Source organism: Toxotes jaculatrix, chromosome 12, assembly GCF_017976425.1.
Source record: "Toxotes jaculatrix isolate fToxJac2 chromosome 12, fToxJac2.pri, whole genome shotgun sequence".
NCBI classification, from domain to species: domain Eukaryota; kingdom Metazoa; phylum Chordata; class Actinopteri; family Toxotidae; genus Toxotes; species Toxotes jaculatrix.
Window position 1 is genome coordinate 13,756,971 of NC_054405.1, and position 17,210 is coordinate 13,774,180.

Here is a 17,210-nt window from a genome sequence, read left to right on the forward strand (position 1 = left end):
TTATCGGATGACCGGTTTCTATTGTGTTTCTATTTGTGTTTATACAGTGAGTTAATTTTACTTCAGCTGTGTCAGTTGTCCATGGCAAAGGGAGCAGCACTATAAAGCTTGTAGATTGTTCCAAGGGCCTGCATTTATCAAACTTATAACCGTAAAACCACATAATCTCCAACACATGCTGTCTTTTCTGCCACACAATGTCATCCCCATCACAACATATGGAGAAGTTTAAAATAATAATAATAATAATAAAAAAAATTTCCGTAAGTTTTCAGACCAAAACTGACAATAGTTAAACTTCATCTCATTTCCATGCCTTTGTCTACCGGAAGCAGCGAGAAGAGGTGGTGCGGTGTCTTGTCTCTGCCGAGAAGCCTCGACATTAGGCTTTCCGCAGTGGGTCGGCCGAAGTGCGAAATGGTGAGTGTGTCATCGCACTGGAAAGGAAGACAAGTTTAGGTGGTGTTTTGTGTTTCGTCCCCTGTGTCTGACACTTTATTTTTCCTCTCTCCGTGCTGCTGCACAAATTAGCATGAGACTCTTATCACCGCTACGCGTCTGTTAAAACTGTAAGCTAATGCTAACGCAAGCTAATGTCCACTGATCTTCTCAAAACTGGTTTCTGTGGGTTGTTGAATGTCACATCATACGGCGAGTGGTACGCGACTACATGTACTTGACCACAGAAACCAGTTTTAAGTCTGTCAAAATCTCTCCTCAGTATCAAACGATGTAGCTAACGTGAGCTATAAAAGCTGAATTGGACCAAAACATAACCAGAGCCAAAACAGAAAGCGTCTGTTGAATTACCCTGAATCCACAGAGGAAAGTACCTAACTACCCTGATGGAAACAAGAACAGTAATTTATAACAAATGTCGTCTGTTTTTCAAATTAAAATAATTTATTTGGATGTCTAATTCGCCAGTATCACCAGGTGTAATTCTGAAAGGATTTGCTGAATGATCGTTTAGTGAACCTACAAGAAACCGTTTGACAGTTTTGTTAAAGGGGCATTCCACCGATTTACCACTAAAAATGCAAGGCTGGAATACTAGGTGAGCAAAGAGGGCTAAATGTCCCAGGTTTACCCCGGATCATTTGGGTCTACATAAGTGAAACGATGCAAACCTAGTTTTAAGACCTTCACTGTTTTCATTCATATTTTTGTGATATATTTAGTTTATATTTGTGGCTCATTTGTCATGAAGTTTTTCTGTGTGGCAAATAATTAACACAGCAAACCTCAAGAAAGCTAGTTTTATGCCATCATAGGAAAACTGGCAAAAAAAAAATTGGCTGATGCACTGGTATGGAAAATGACTGATGAATCTCTATTCACTTTGTAATTATTCAGTAGTAAATAGTTGCACAGCTCTTCCTTCCCAGTATGTGTTCCTAATATTTCCCTTTCATTTTCATATATGTGGCATTGGAGTTAGATTTATCTTTTTGTTTTGGCACCACATTGAAACTATGTGGCATGTATCGTCAATGAAATCCTCAGATTCAATAATCTTTACCATAATAGGAAAGTGGCCACGAATGGTCCTTATTATTGTATTTATGATAATATTATAAATCTTGGAATTTTCAGTAGAATTGAAAATAAAGTTATATAGATTTGAAGATTGATGATTGTATTAGTGAAACTGCCAAAGGTCTATGACTTTGAAACATACAGACAATGACTTGAAGGGGTTAAAATCCTCCAGGAAGAATTTCTAAATGAACACAGTTCAACCTTTCTTTTTCTTTGTCTATTTTTGTTTTTTCTTCATTTCTACAGATGCTGCTGACATAAAACTGAAAAAAGAGGGAAGCCCAGTGTCCCAACCAAAGGAGGATTATATTTTTCTTATTGACTTTTTACTATTCAATTATGTGGGCTTAGACACCTACAAAAGGGATGTCCAAGACAGGGGGAGGGGTTTGGCACCCATATACATGGGTGATAAAGGAAAAATGTGAATAAGTGAGTGGAGAAACTTGACAAATGCAGATGCTTCTGCACTGGTGCACTGCTTGGCACAATTAAGTAAGTAACATTCAGTCATGCTCTCTGGCACGTCCAAAATGCTGAGCAGGCTCAGTTGATTCTGATTTTGTATCAAGATGGTAAGAGGAAAAGATCTGAGTGACTTTAAAAGAGGGTTCATTGTTGGGGCACGGATGGCAGGAGCTTCAGTCACAAAGACTGCTCAGCTGGCTGGTGTTTCAATAGGAACCGTCACTAAAGTGACAGCTGCATTTACATCTATGGGAAAGACGTCAGTATATAGGGTAGGAAATTGTGGTCGACAACGTGCATTCAATGACCGTGATGCTCGTGCATTAGTGCGATATGTGCGGAAAAACAGAAGAGCAACTCTTTCTCAGGTGACTAAGAATGTCAATGCAGGGCGTGATCAGACAGTGTCAGCAAGAACAGTCCTTCGACAGTTGCATAGAGAGGGATATTATAGTAGAGGTGCAGTGCATAAACCCCTCATTACAAAGATGAATACGCATTTAAGAGTTCAGTGGTGCAAAAACCACAGGCACTGGTCTACAGAGATGTGGAAAAAAGTGATTTGGTCAGATGAATCATCCTTCACCATATTTTCCACAAATGGGCAAGTGCATGTGAGCCGTACACCAAGAGAAACACATAGGCCTGAATGTTTGACCCCTACAGCGAAGGGATCCAGTGACTCTATTATGCTGTGGGGGGCATTTTGCTGGCATGGTTTGGGTCCACTTGTCCCCTTAGAGGAAAGGGTCACTGCAAATCAATACAAAGTGATTCTGAGTGATCACCTTTATCCTATGATGAAACATTTCTATCCTGATGGGAGTGGTCTCTTCCAGGATGACAATACGCCCATCTGTAGGGCACAAGAGGCCACTGAATGGTTTGAAGAGTTTGAAAATGATGTGAATCATATGCTATGGCCTTCGCAGTCACCAGATCTCAACCCAATTGAAAACCTATGGGAGATTTTGGGCCAACGTGTCGGAAAGCGCTCTCCACCGCCATCATCAAAACACGAAATGAGGGACTATCTGTTGGAAGAGTGGTGTTCCATCCCTCTAGTAGAGTTCCAGAGACTTGTAGAATCAATGCCAAGGCGCATTGAGGCTGTTCTGGCTGCACGCGGCGGCCCAACACCTTACTACAGGGCTGGAAATGAACTTTGTTTTACATATGCCACTGTGGGTGGTGGACTCTAAAATACACCTCCCACTCTGTTTTGTTTTTTGTTGTTTTTTTTACCAGCCATTTTCTCGTTTTAACATTGTTAATTCACAGTACACACACAAGCTGTGAACTGATGAAAGTTACATTTAATGAGTTGGTCAGCAGTGGGTTCATAGTCCTCTATAGGGGGAGTGGAAAGCTGGACAATCAGCAGGTCACACTTAATTTGACTGAAGGAGAATGTTGGGGCAATGGTGTTGCAAAACCCTGTTGATCTATGGCCAGGGCTTCATGCCGAGAGACTGTCCCTTCTCATACAGCCTGGTCTTGAGGATGGTCCACTGGTCTGGAATGAGTTCAGTTAGGGTTAGGGTTAGCCGAGGATGGTACGGTGCTCTGGTAGTGTCTGGTTAATTTGAGTCATTCAGAGTTGCTGTATGTGCTTTCAAGAAATTGCAGACGAAATGAAGAGCTCTTAAATTTCACACTTAGTTGAGCGTCATTTTCTTTTTCACTGTCTTGATCTGAGTTACACCTCCCACTTCTTCTGCCCCCTTACCTGCTTCACTGTTTTCCGTTCCAGTGTGTGTGAGAAGGTGTGAGACCATGGGTTTTCTCAAACCTCTCTCCCTTTGAAGGACATCACTTTTCCTTTAGATCACTATACAAAAATCCAAAAATGGAAACTTTCCTTCAACTAAAAAACAACCAGTTTTTGATGGGATTGTGTCGTAATGGGCCCCCACCTGAGCTACAATATGATAACTCCTCAGGTACCAGTTTCTTTTATTCTGTCTCCCCCAATACATATGTATATTATCAGATACATATTTCATTTAAGTTTTTGTATCTAACCTTCTGTTCTGAAGGAAAGATGTCAATATGATGTTGTTTTCATCTGCAGAGCTTGTCCACATCTCTGCCTCCTCATTTCTTATTTCTCTGCAATGGGACGACAGACGGCTGGCAGGCCGGAGACTGTCCTACGGAGCGACAGACACAGCTCTCTCCTTCCTGTTCCTGCGTCCCGTCTGCGGCTAACCTGCTGTCCATCTTCCATTCCAGGATGCTCTCCATCTTCACCCCTGCACAACTTGCTAAGGCAGGCCTCTCCCATTTAGGCCAAGGTGACCAAGTGGCCTGTTTCAGCTGTGGAGGACAGGGGTGTGTGTGCGATTATCTTTCTTTTGATTTGTACGTTATTTTTGTGGCTCTGCTCTTCTTGTATGTTGTATTACTTTATTTTATCTTATCTTATTTTAGTATTACTAAATCGATCATTCATACATTCCTTTGTTTTGTTTACGTTTGACTCATTTTGCAGAAAGCACGTTAATAGGTTTTTATAGAAAGACCACAGTAAATCCACCTTACAACCAAAAGCAGCACCATGCAGGTTAAGTGTGTGTCAGGGTGGTCATATTTTGAACAGTGGACATGAGTTTTTGTTTGTCCTTGCTAGTCTGTTTGTATGACTGCAGACAGGTATTTGTCACTGGCACGATTTGTGCCACTTCTTTTCATTTGAGCTGGAAAGTCCTGACAAAACTCTTCTTAGGGAAAACTGGTTATAAACATTATCTCATATCAAAACCGAAATTTTGGATCCAAATGTGATCACTTCGAATCATTTCAAATAAGGAAATGAAAGATAAGAAATAACCATGGTTTGAAACAGTCATGCTTGTTAGAATCACAATTTTTTTAATGAAACCCCCCAAAACAGTGTGTCACAGTGAAAGGTCATTGTTTGCCTTCAAGGTCGTCATAACGATATCAAGTGTTTCTGCCGTGATGAAGGGCTGCAGTGCTGGGAGTCTGGAGATAATGTTTCCCCGGTAAGTACTGCTGTTTCCTTTTTTTTTCCCCCATGTTGACTGATTAATTTGGTGTCAAAATGTTGTCCAGAAGAGAATGGTTTATATGAATTCTGGATCTGTGGATCAGATTCTATACAACATACTTGTTGATGCAGTTGAAATAAATCAGCTTAACAGTACTGTGCAATAACATCAGATGACCATTTAGGAAGAGCATAGACAGAACATAACATGGTGCCCATTTATCAAAAATTGCAGCTGTGTACTTTTAAATGGAGCTTATTGAAATCAGATGATACAGTATGAAGAACTGACGTGAAGTGTTTCACATGCAGGAGTTAAGGAGTCATAACTTCCAGCCTGATGTGTCTACTCTCTCTTCTTCTCAGTGGTTCATCTTGGTCCAGGAGAGGAGGGTTCTGGGGATGTTGTCATGATCAACAGCCCTGTGATCAAAGGGGAAATTCAGATTCATACTCAAATTCACACTGGGACTGGGTTCACTGACAGCTCTCAACCCAGTTTCAACCCCCACGGGCTGAGCTAACCTAAGCTTGAATAAATCTAATGTCAGCATGAGAACCACAGAGCCAGGTGCAGACCAGTGAGGCCAGATGTTTTTAAGCTATTTTCAGTTTCCTTATTTTTCACATGATTTGTGTGACTGATAAATCACCATGGATGTCATGCATACAAAACCACATCATCATCATACTTAAAATAATCTGTGACTCAAGGCTTTCCACTCCTAAAGAGCTATTTTGTGGGAATGAGAATAGTGTGCTTTAAAATGGGCTTCAGTATATATAAAGAAAAAAGTTATGCACCACAAATTCTAAACAAAGAGCCAAGTTTTTTTAAAAATACCATGGGCTCATACACATGATTCAACACACTAAATAGCCTATTATTTACCTTAGCATGCACAACACTCAATATGTATGTTACATACAGTGATGTTTATTATCCAATTTACAGAGCATTTGGAGGGAGTCACTTGTTTTGTGCCTTTTTATGAATGTGCTTTATATAAATATTTTTCTTCTTACTCTCACTGTAAATTTAAAAGAGTTTCTGTTCAATAAACGCAACTTGTATTTACACAATGGGTTAATTTTACTTCATTGGTGTCAGTTTTGTACGACAAAGAGAGGAGCAGTTGGCACTTCATAGCTAACCTGAGCATAGTTTGGTGTTGTACTTCAAAAGCTTTCTGCAGTTCGCAACCTTCCATAGTAAAGATTTATGAAATCCAAACATAAACTCCTGCACAATGTCATCAAAACTTTTAAAAACACTGGTATGGACACCATATGTGGCACCAAATTCTCTCCATTTCCATTCCAGCTACCTGGGCGCCTCACTGGGTAGTCCCCTGCCCCAGCATCTCTAGTGCATGTGCATGCTTGTGTGTGTGTTTTGTTCACTTGGTGTGGGTAAAATGCAGAGAGTAATTTCCCCAGGAGGGATCATTAAAGTAATTAAAATTTTTTAAAAATTAAAGATTTTCACTTTGCCTACGAGCAGCTAAATGTCTCTCAGCTGAAATTTGTTTTCATTTCCCCCCAATTTCCTATTATTTCATGGTATTTATGTATTTATAAATATATGAGATTGTTGTTCAATTCCAGTTCATTAACCAGTAGAAAAGTACAATTTTTTATAAAAAAATATTTACAGAATGTAAATTTTTTTCTACATTTTTTTAAATTATTTTTTTATAAAAGAATTATTTACAGAATGTATTTATTTATTTATTTATTTATTTATTTATTTTTATTTTCTTTTTAAGCTTATTTTAGATTTTAGGGACTTCCATAAGATGTGAATCTCTCTGTAACAATAATAGTGCTGTTGATAATTATCTAAACTCAGCCCTAAAACCTGAGCACTCTATTGTGGGAAATTATGTAAACTTAATCCTTGAGGTGGAAGACTAGGCAAAATTATGGGTACTTTTTACCTTACATGATTCAAGACCACTCATTTTTGACTGTGTAGGATTACGTGATTTCAGGGGCAGTGCACATAAAACCGGAAGTTACAGGAAGTAATCTTTTAAATGACAGATCATAGTTTCTAACTCTCTGACTTCACTTAAGCAAGGTCGTGACATGTAAGTACCTGTTTAAGGAGAATACTCCATTTATCATCATGTCAACTTTTATAATCTTAGAAAGTCAGACAAGCTTTAACAGCAGTGTTAAAACGTTACTGTTGCTGTCATAGTTAATTCCTTATGTAGTTTATAGGTGTATTATCGGTGTTAGATCTTGATCGATCCTGTAACATGTCAGAAACGTCCCTTTACATTTTATTTTCGCGTGTTTTATTGATACCAGAGGCAGAGCAGGCATGAACATATGTAGGTATATTATATCAATATGTGTATATCAGTGACAAAATGAACAGTGCCGGTGTTGATGTGGACAGTATTTTATGGACAGTATATGGACAGTATTTTATCGTGTTTGGAGTAAGGCATTTTCATAGACTAGTTTTTCAGAGGATGTTGTTACAAAAAAAGTAAGTTTAACGTGCCTATTCAGATTTATTTAACCTATGATTGTTATGTGAAGTATGTAAACACTGAGCTGTAGGCACTGCCAGAAACAAGGAGGGGACGGCGACTAAGCGACTAAGTTCCTGTCTTATACAGTCTATGCTAAATTCGGGATAAGGGACTGAGATTACCTGACAAATTTACCTGAATGATTTCTAATTTAACACATCGTTCTGTTTCATCTCATTAACATCCATGTTAACCCGGAAGCAGCAAGAGGAGGCGGTGTTGTCTGGTGTTTGCTGAGATCACGCAGTACATTACTGGGACTTTCCGTTTTGAGTCGGCTGAATTGCGAAAAGGTAAGCGCAAGGGTGACACATCAGTGGAAAGGAAAGCACATACTGATGTAGTGTTTTGTTCCGTGCGTCTGTCGGTTTTATTTTCCTTTCTCAGCGCAGCTGCACAGATTAGTGTGAGCAAAGTTTGACAATAATTGGCTTCTAATAACGCAAAGCTAATGCTAAAGCTAGCTAACGCCGATCTTATCGAAACTGGTTTCCGTGGGGAATGCCACATCATAGGGCTTCTTCCACCTGACAGCATGTGTTTAATTAATGCGTGACCACCGAAACCGGTTTTAAATGTCAGATGCATTTCTAAATATTATACGACATAGCTAGCGTGAGCTATAAAAGCTAAATTGGACCTACGCATAACCAGAACCAAAACCGGAAGAGTCTGTTGAATTACCCTATATTTACAGAGGAAAGTACCTGACTACCCGGGCGGAAACAAGCACAGTAATTTATAACAAATGTCGTCTGTTTTTCAAATTAAAGTCTTTGTTTGACTGTTCCCTAGTATAACCAGAGGTAATTTTGAAAGGATTTGCTGAATGATTGAGTAGTGAATGTACAAGAAATTGTTTGGCAGTTTTGTTAAAGGGGCATTCCACCGATTTACCACGGAAAAGCAGCTGAGGAAAGAGGGCCAAAAGTCCCAGGTTTACTCCAGATCATTTGGGTCTACATAGATGGAACAATTGCAGATTTGTTCTACTTGTATATCAGCTCTGCTTGCTCCTCCATCCTGTGGCTCTGATCTTGCAGAGGAACTCTGTGTCTAGATCTAGTTTTAACCTTTATTGTTTTGACTCATTTATTTTCCTTAAGAATCAACACATCTGACAGTTATTTCCTTTAGTAACTGATTGATTGTTGAGCTTAAAACACGGAAAAGGGCCCATCATTAGTTCTTGACACCCAAGTTAACATGTTGTAAAGTTTTGTTTTGTCTGACCAGCTGTCAAAAACCCAAATATATTGACTCATAGAAAACTAGGAAAACGAGCAAATATTTGCTTTTTAGAAGCTGGTGCCTGTGTGTTTTTGGCATTTTCTCTTTTAAAATTACACAAATGATTAATAAATCATTGAAAATGCTTCCAGTTGATGTTTTTTATCTTTTTGTTTTGGCACTTTGTTGAAGCTTTGTGACATGTATCCTCGGTGAAATACTCTTTACCATTATGGGAAAGTGGCCACGAATGGTCCTTATTATTGTATTTATGATACTTGGAAATCTTGGAATTTTCGGTAGAATTGAAAATAAAGTTATATAGGTTTGAAGATTGATGATTGTATTAGTGAAGCTACCAAAGGTCCACGGCTTTGAAACAAATACAGACAATGACTTGAAGAGGTTAAAATCCTCCAGGAAGAATTTCTAAATGAACACAGTTCAACCTTTGTTTTCTTTGTCTAATTTTGTTTTTTCTTATTTCCTAAAGGTGCTGCTGACATAAAACTAAAGAGGGAAGCCCAGTGTCCCAGCCAAAGAAGGATTAAATTTTTCTTATGAGTTTTTACTATTCAATTATGGAGGCTTAGACACCTACCAAAGGGATGTCCAAGATGGGGGGAGGGGTTTGAGATCATATATCCCTTGGTCTGTGTGTGTGTGTGTGTTTGAGATATTTATTTAAGTTATGTTTGTACACATACTCACTAACTCTATGTTTAAATGGTCAGATAATGTATTAGACATGTCTGTGGTAAATATACCAGATATAAAAGTTAACACTGATCCTGGGTGATCTGACCAGTGTGATATTGTGATCACTGGTTTGTGGATGCATTTTAATTATGTTCATCCTTTTTTTCCACACAGGATGTGTTTTGTCAGACATACATCTACTGGGATTATAAATGAAAAAGATTGTAGTTTCAGTAGTTAAATGTTTAGAGGAGTTTCTCTTTACTTGGTACAGATAGTATGGATGGAAATGAGAGACGTATCCATAATGGTGGACACTGGACTGGTAGTTTTGTTTCTTCTGCACAAGAGCTCTTAAGTTTCACATTTAGTTGAAACCTCACTTTCGTTTTCACTGTCTTGAGTTAAACCTCCCGCTTCTTCAGCCCCCTCACCTGTTTTGCCTATTTTCTGTTTTAGTGTGACTGTTTCTGTGTGAGAAAGCAAGACCTTGGGTTTTCTCAAACCTCTCTCCCTTTGAAGGACATCACTTTTCCTTTATATCACTACTACTTAAATCCAAAAATGGAAACTCTTCTTCAACTAAAAAACAACCAGTTTTTGATGGGTTTGTGTCGTAATGGGCCTCCACCTGAGCTGCATTATGATAACTCCTCAGGTATCAATCACTTTTTTCTTTCTCCTTATCAGATGTATATTTGACTTATTTTCATTTCTGTTCACAAGGAAATTTGTCAATATGATGTTGTTTTCATCTGCAGAGCTTTTCCGCATCTCTACTTTTGCTCGTTTCCCGGCATCTGGAGTCACAGAGCGAAGTCTGGCGAGGGCAGGTTGGTTTTACACCGGCGTGGGTGATCGCGTGCAGTGTTTCAGGTGCAACGTGACGGCAGATGGCTGGCAGGCCGGAGACTGCCCGACAGAGAGGCACAGACAGCTCTCTCCTTCCTGCCCCTTCATCCAGAGCCTCCCATCAACAGCTAACCTGCTCTCCTCTTCTCACTCTGCTTTTTCCCCACTCCGCATTGCCCCAGCCATGCCAGTAAGATCAAAATACTTTACTCTCCATGCTTTTTTTTTTTTTTCCAGAATCCTATATCTAGGAAAATCTTCTTTAAAAAATATACATTGTGGTGCTTTGCTGGAAATTTCTTTTTACACTCTAGTTAGGGATGCACCGATCCACATCCCTGAATTTGGATGTCTGCCGATACTGATAGTATTCCGATACCAGAGCTCTGTTTGGTTGAATATTATCATTATCATTATTATTAATTTTACATGATGCTGTAATAAATCTTCTCCAGAGGCAAGTATGATATGTACGAATGTATGCATGTATGTCCCAGAAGGCAACTTGAGATAAGTATAAGGTCAGGAAAAACAGGAAATCCTGTTAACAGTCAGTTCAACTTACCTGTTATGGTGTTATCATTTAGCTACATGAGTATATTCTTAGTATTTTTGCTTGTGTTTTTTCTTTCTTTTAGCTTTCTGGTCCAGGCCCAGCTGTTCCGACAGTAAGCCAAGGTGAAGAGGCAGTCGGCTACCTAAATATGGGCTTCTCTGCTCCGCCACCCTCCAGCCCACTGAGCTCACGTGGGGTAGAGGACATGTCCCACCAGAGACCAACATGCCACAACCCCAGCATGCGCAGAGAGCAGGATCGCCTGGACTCTTTCCACTCATGGACGCTCTCCATCATCACACCAGCAGAACTCGCCAAGGCTGGCTTCTACTATTTAGGCCAGTGCGACCGAGTGGCCTGCTTCAGCTGCGGGGGACAGGTGTGTGCCATCACAAGAGCACAATCACACCAGCGACTTTCAGGTTAAGTGTGTGTTAGGGCGTTCGTGTTTTGAACAGGGGACATGACAGATGTTTTTGTTTGTATTTGCAGTTGAGTAATTGGGAGCCAGGTGACAGAGCCGTATCCGAACACCAGAGACATTATCCAAACTGTCGTTTTGTTCGGGGCGACAGAGCTGACAACGTGTCACTGGCCGGAGTGGCAGGAGCTGCGTCCGGAGCGGCCCAACTGTCTGCAGGAGGCCCAGCTCTCAGTAATGTGTCCAACCCTGCCATGCAACAGAGCGAAGAGAGGTTACTCACCTTTGTCAACTGGCCGTCCCGTATACCTGTCCGGCCTGAGCAGCTGGCTAAAGCTGGCTTCTACTATGTAGGTACGGACAATATCAAAGAGATGACATATAATGACCTTATAACAGGGATGTCCAAACTGTTCCACAAAGGGCCGTGTGGCTGCAGGTTTTTGTTCCAGCCAAGCAGCAGCACACCAGACTTGACTCATTTAATCAACTGATCTCAGTCTTCAGACAGTTGATTGGTCAAACTGTGTGCTCTTGATTGGTTGGAACAAAAACCTGCAGCCACACCGGCCCTTTGTGGAACAGTTTGGACACCCCTGCCTTATAAGGAAGGTGAATATTGGACTTGAACTGATCGGATAGTTACGAACGTGACTCCATAATAATGTAAATAAGTAACTGCTAAGAAATCCAGAATATCAACTTTATATGATCACATATTGGCAGATTGGCAAAGAAAACTGAAAACAAAATACATTCTAATAATATTATAATAAACTTCCAGAGGAAAATCCAGATAAAACAATTTAGAGAAAATCTTGAAGCTCTCTTGTAAAAGTTTGAAAACTTTTAATTTCTTCCTCTCTCTGCCTTTCAACAGTTTTGATACCAGTAAGAGATTTTCCCCACTGTCACATAGTTGTTTTTTTTTTTTTTTTTTGTTGAGTGGGGGCGTTCTACTGCAGACAGGTTTTTGTCAGTAACAGTTTGTCCAGTTTCTTTTGTTCTGAGCTGGAAACTCCTGACAAAAAATCTTTCTACAGACACCTGGCTATAGACATGATCTCATGTACTAGATATAGGAATGAAATGTCATCACTTTACTTTGAAATGTTTGAAGCAAAAGAGGAAATGAAAGATCAGAAACAACCACGTATTCAAATTGGTTTCAGTCATGTTTATTAGAATCACTATGTTTTTCTTTTTCCCCCCATGAAACCCCCCCAAAAACTGCGTCACACTGAAAGCTCTTTGTTTTCCCCGCAGGTCGTAATGATGATGTCAAGTGTTTCTGCTGTGACGGAGGCCTGCGATGCTGGGAGTCTGGAGATGATCCTTGGGTGGAACATGCTAAATGGTTTCCACGGTAAGTGCTGCTGTTTCAATTTTTTTAAAAGGTTGATTGATTAATTTGGTGTCAGTGTGTTTTCCAGAGCACCTTAAACTTTGTTAAAGTACTGCTGAGACAGACATTTTGATTGTCAATACATATGAAGAGGATGGTTAATATGAATGTCTGCCTTCTTGTATCTCTGGTTAACTGCAGGTGTGAATATTTGCTCCAGGAGAAGGGACAAGAGTTCGTTCACCAGATCCAGGCTCGTTTTCCTCGGCTGTTTGAGCAGGTCAGTAGAAAGGAGCGTAAAATGTTCTCAGTTTCAAACATTTGGCATAGAGTATGTCATTTAAAAATGCTTATTTTTCTGTTTTCTCCCCAAAAGCTTTTAACAAATGGAGACAGCAGCTCCAGAGAGTTTGTGGATCCACCTGGTGAGTGTTAAAATATGTAAAATCAGAGAATTTTTAGATTGAGTTTGGCAAATGGATCTGTAGATGACCATTTAAGAAGAGCATGGACAGAACATAACATCACACAACATCAAAAATTGCAGCTGTGTATTTTTAACTAAAGCTTAGTGAAATCAAAGGTAAAAGTGAAGAGGTCATAACACCCAGCCTGATGTGTCTACTCTCTGCTCCTCTCAGTGGTTCACCTCGGTCCGGGAGAGGAGCGATCGGAGGATGCCATCATGATGAACACCCCTGTGATTAAGTCTGCCTTGGAGATGGGTTTTGAGAGGAGTCTAGTCAAGCAAACGGTCCAGAGCAAGATCTTGACCAGTGGAGAGAATTACAGAACAGTCCAGGAGCTGGTTTCAGACCTGCTGAGTGCTGAGGATCAGAAAAGGGAAGAAGAGCGTGAGATGCTGGCAGAGGCGATGGCATCAGGTACAGCTGAAAGTGAAAATGTAGTTCGCACCTCTTGAGCTCTAATATCAGCTGTTCTGAGATCAGTGAACCGTTTGAAAGTCGTGAACAGTAAATTCCTTTAATAAGTCTTTGTTTGTATCTGTTTCAGATGGTTTCACCTTTGTGAAGAGACACCAGGCAGCGTTGATCCAGCGACTAAAGAGTGTCGAGCCAGTGTTGGAGCATTTAAGAGAGCAGAATGTGTTATGTAAGTTAATCTTTTTTGTGTTTTGGTATCAAATTTTAAAATCCTAATTAAATAAAGTTGCCATTTTCATAGTAATAATACTTGCTAGGCAGTCTTTAATATCTGAGAGCGCCGTTTAGGAAAATAGTTAAATTACCTTACAATTTGTGACTACAGTGAGGTTTCTAGGATGAATGTAACCAGGTTCTGTCAAATTTATAAAAGAAAAAAAAAAGTTGGAGCCCTCTATTACAGGGTAAAGAGTTTCCCTTGAACCTGTTGCTGCACAGTTAATGTCATATAACTGTTTATGGTCATTTGAGTCTAATATAGTGAAATATGAGTATAGGAGATTTTATTTGAAGAATTGGAGTTATCATTTTAGCCCTCATCATGCACCTGTAGCATGTAGAGTTCAGAAACCGTGACTGAGAGTAACTCTTCCCTGTTCAAACGCAGCTGCAGAGGAGTACAGCAGTCTTCAGGCTCAGACGTCGGCCCAGCAGCAAACTGCCAGGCTGATAGAGCTCGTCCTCACAAAGGGCAACGCTGCTGCTGAGGTCTTTCGCAACTGGATCCAGAAAAACGATGTCCACCTGCTCAGAGATCTCATGGGTACGTCTTTTCATACATTAATGTTTGACCACTAAGAGTTCACCTAGTGGAACAGCTTGTACAGAAACCATCAGCTTAGATTTAAACAACAACAACAACAAAAAAAACCCCAACAACTCTAGAATCCAAAAAAATAAAATAAAATAAAATAAAATACAGCCATCAAACTATAACTCAGTCCACAGCACAAGTTGTTCTATTGTAAAAGCAATGCTTAGGCTTGGTATAAAAGTGAGATTAAGCATATAGTCTTAAGAAATGCAAAGGTTGTTTTATATTTATTGATTCTGTTGTGCATTAACCAAAGCCTGACCTAAATACATGTTGTCTTTCACATTTTCAGCCCAGTCTAACGAAGCAGCATCACCAAGCCAAGATCTCTCAGGTATGAAAACACACCTGAGCCTTGGACAGAACTTAAAGTCTTGCCAGTTCAATGTTATGTTCTTAATTGTTTTAATTGTAAATCACTTTCTAACTTTTATTTTTATAAGTTGTGAGAAATTCCTACATGTAAATGTTACATTTTGTCAGATGGGTACTGCAGTATTAATATCTGAGTGATTTAATGTAGAGATTAACAGTGATGCTTCCCGTTTGGACACGATGGGCCATTTGATTTGAGACGTCATCTTACGTATAAGACACATTAAATGTTAAACAGGACTTAACTGAGATTTTTTCATAGCTTTTACACAACAGATAATTTTCTTTTTGGGAAATGTGGCAGTTAAAGGGTTATGGGGAACTAACAAGAATGAGGACTTAACACCATGGATTAAAAAAACATTTTTCTTTGCAGACCTGCCCATGGAGGAGCAGCTGCGGCGCCTGCAGGAGGAGCGTACCTGTAAGGTGTGTATGGATAAAGAAGTCAACATCGTCTTCATCCCATGTGGACACCTGGTGGTGTGCAAAGAGTGTGCACCGTCACTGCGAAAGTGCCCGATCTGCAGAGGTCTGGTTAAAGGCACAGTCCGAACCTTCCTCTCTTAGGCAGGAGGCTGTGAACCGTGTTCCCTCAGTCTCATGTGTGATTGAATGTAAGCAATATAATATACATTTATATTTATTGGAAAGGTTTTTTTTCCTCTCACATCTGTGACTTACCTGTACGTTACTCTTAACAGACATTTAAGATGTCACCAGCTTTCTGCATAATCTATTTACATGACTAGATAAAACTCAGACATAATCATATATGGTATTGACTTTAAAATACAGGAAGTTGTAAGCCTGGATTCATTTTTGATTTTTCAACACATTTGCTGGCTTTTGTTAATTGGCCTGGTTGACATGTTTCAGATTAGTATGATACTATGAATCAGTAAACACCTGTTAGGAAATTGTGTGAAAAATCTCATTAAACAACCAATGTTCAGTGCAATGATCTGTTCCACTGTTTTTCTTTACATTTAAAATAACACCCAATCAGGGGTGGGCTGGCCATCGGGAGGTTCGGGAGGTTTCCCGAACGGCCGGTCTGTTCCCGGACGGTGGTCAGAACATTTTTTTACCCTATAAAATGCAGTATAAGTGTACCGCAGCAGCGTGTCCTCGCAGCCGCAGGTGGCACCGAGTGGAACGTAACCAAGGATCACTTCCACGGTTGCGTTTCTCGGCTGCTGCTAGGAACTGGTTCCAGAAGTAAGCAATTCTCCACTGACCCCCATGTTAAAATAGACAACTTTACAGCCTAAAAAAAGATATTTACATCCTGCTACATTTTTTTGTTTTTAGTCTCTATTGATCAGGAGCGGGCTGTTTATTTTAGTTAGACCTCAAAATGTCATGAAACACCTCATACTAAGTCGTCAAAATATGCCAAAAAAAGTCATGTTTTAGTAAGACCTCAAAATGACATAAAAAACCATATACGGCCATGAGGCATCAAAATATGCCAAAAAAAGTCAGATTTTAGTAAGACCTCAAAATGTCATAAAATATCTCATACGGCCGTAAGGCGTCAAAATATGCCAAAAAAGTCATATTTTAGAAGGACCTCAAAATGTCATAAAAAACGTCATAGTATAGTATGGCGTCAAAATTTTTTTTGACCTCCTAAAGTCATAAAAAACATCATAGTATAGTATGGCGTCAAAATCGGCCAAAAAAAGTCAACATTTTTTTTGACCTGAAAATGTCATAAAAAACGTCATAGTATAGTATGGCGTCAAAATCGGACAAAAAAAGTCAAAAATTTTTTTGACCTCCAAAAGTCATAAAAAACATCATAGTATAGTATGGCGTCAAAATCGGACAAAAAAAGTCAAAATTTTTTTGACCTCCAAAAGTCATAAAAAACATCATAGTATAGTATGGCGTCAAAATCGGACAAAAAAAGTCAAAATTTTTTTTGACCTCCAAAAGTCATAAAAAACGTCATAGTATAGTATGGCGTCAAAATCGGTGAAAAAAAGTCAAAAATTTTTTTGACCTCAAAATGTCATAAAAAACGTCATAGTATAGTATGGCGTCAAAATCGGCCAAAAAAAGTCAAAAAATTTTTTGACCTCAAAATGTCATAAAAAACGTCATAGTATAGTATGGCGTCAAAATCGGCCAAAAAAAGTCAAAAAATTTTTTGACCTCCAAAAGTCATAAAAAACGTCATAGTATAGTATGGCGTCAAAATCGGCCAAAAAAAGTCAAAAAATTTTTTGACCTCCAAAAGTCATAAAAAACGTCATAGTATAGTATGGCATCAAAATCGGTGAAAAAAAGTCAAAAAATTTTTTGACCTCAAAATGTCATAAAAAACATCATAGTATAGTATGGCGTCAAAATCGGCCAAAAAAAGTCAAACTTTTTTTTGACCTCCAAAAGTC

General features: G+C 39.4%; 1 protein-coding gene across 3 annotated transcripts; it reads left to right on the top strand.

Moving 5' to 3' along the window:
* The first annotated feature begins 324 nt into the window (after nt 1-324).
* On the top strand, nt 325-15,769 carry birc2 (baculoviral IAP repeat containing 2). 3 transcript variants are annotated; one of them, XM_041051056.1, is made up of 15 exons: nt 325-420; nt 1,789-2,037; nt 3,764-3,953; nt 4,085-4,199; nt 10,455-10,543; nt 10,992-11,288; nt 11,402-11,684; nt 12,597-12,696; nt 12,877-12,955; nt 13,052-13,100; nt 13,317-13,559; nt 13,690-13,788; nt 14,227-14,382; nt 14,726-14,767; nt 15,185-15,769. In XM_041051056.1, the coding sequence occupies exons 3-15, from the start codon at nt 3,915-3,917 to the stop codon at nt 15,376-15,378; spliced, it is 1,785 nt and encodes a 594-aa protein (XP_040906990.1). In that variant the 5' UTR covers nt 325-420; nt 1,789-2,037; nt 3,764-3,914; the 3' UTR covers nt 15,379-15,769. The 3 variants fall into 3 exon arrangements, with proteins under 3 accessions (XP_040906990.1, XP_040906988.1, XP_040906989.1); XM_041051054.1 differs by lacking the exons at nt 325-420; nt 1,789-2,037; nt 3,764-3,953; nt 4,085-4,199 and adding exons at nt 7,053-7,116; nt 7,774-7,865; nt 9,296-10,159 and having other exon boundaries at nt 10,263-10,543; XM_041051055.1 differs by lacking the exons at nt 325-420; nt 1,789-2,037; nt 3,764-3,953; nt 4,085-4,199 and adding exons at nt 7,054-7,116; nt 7,777-7,865; nt 9,296-10,159 and having other exon boundaries at nt 10,263-10,543.
* The last annotated feature ends 1,441 nt before the right edge of the window (nt 15,770-17,210 follow it).

Bases quoted from the DNA above. Each gene is read 5' to 3' on its own strand.
- birc2 (XM_041051054.1), top strand. From the start codon at position 10,066: ATGGAAACTCTTCTTCAACTAAAAAACAACCAGTTTTTGATGGGTTTG. The intron at 12,697-12,876 runs GTAAGTGCTGCT...GGTTAACTGCAG, and splicing joins CATGCTAAATGGTTTCCACG to GTGTGAATATTTGCTCCAGG. The intron at 14,383-14,725 runs GTACGTCTTTTC...TCACATTTTCAG, and splicing joins CCTGCTCAGAGATCTCATGG to CCCAGTCTAACGAAGCAGCA.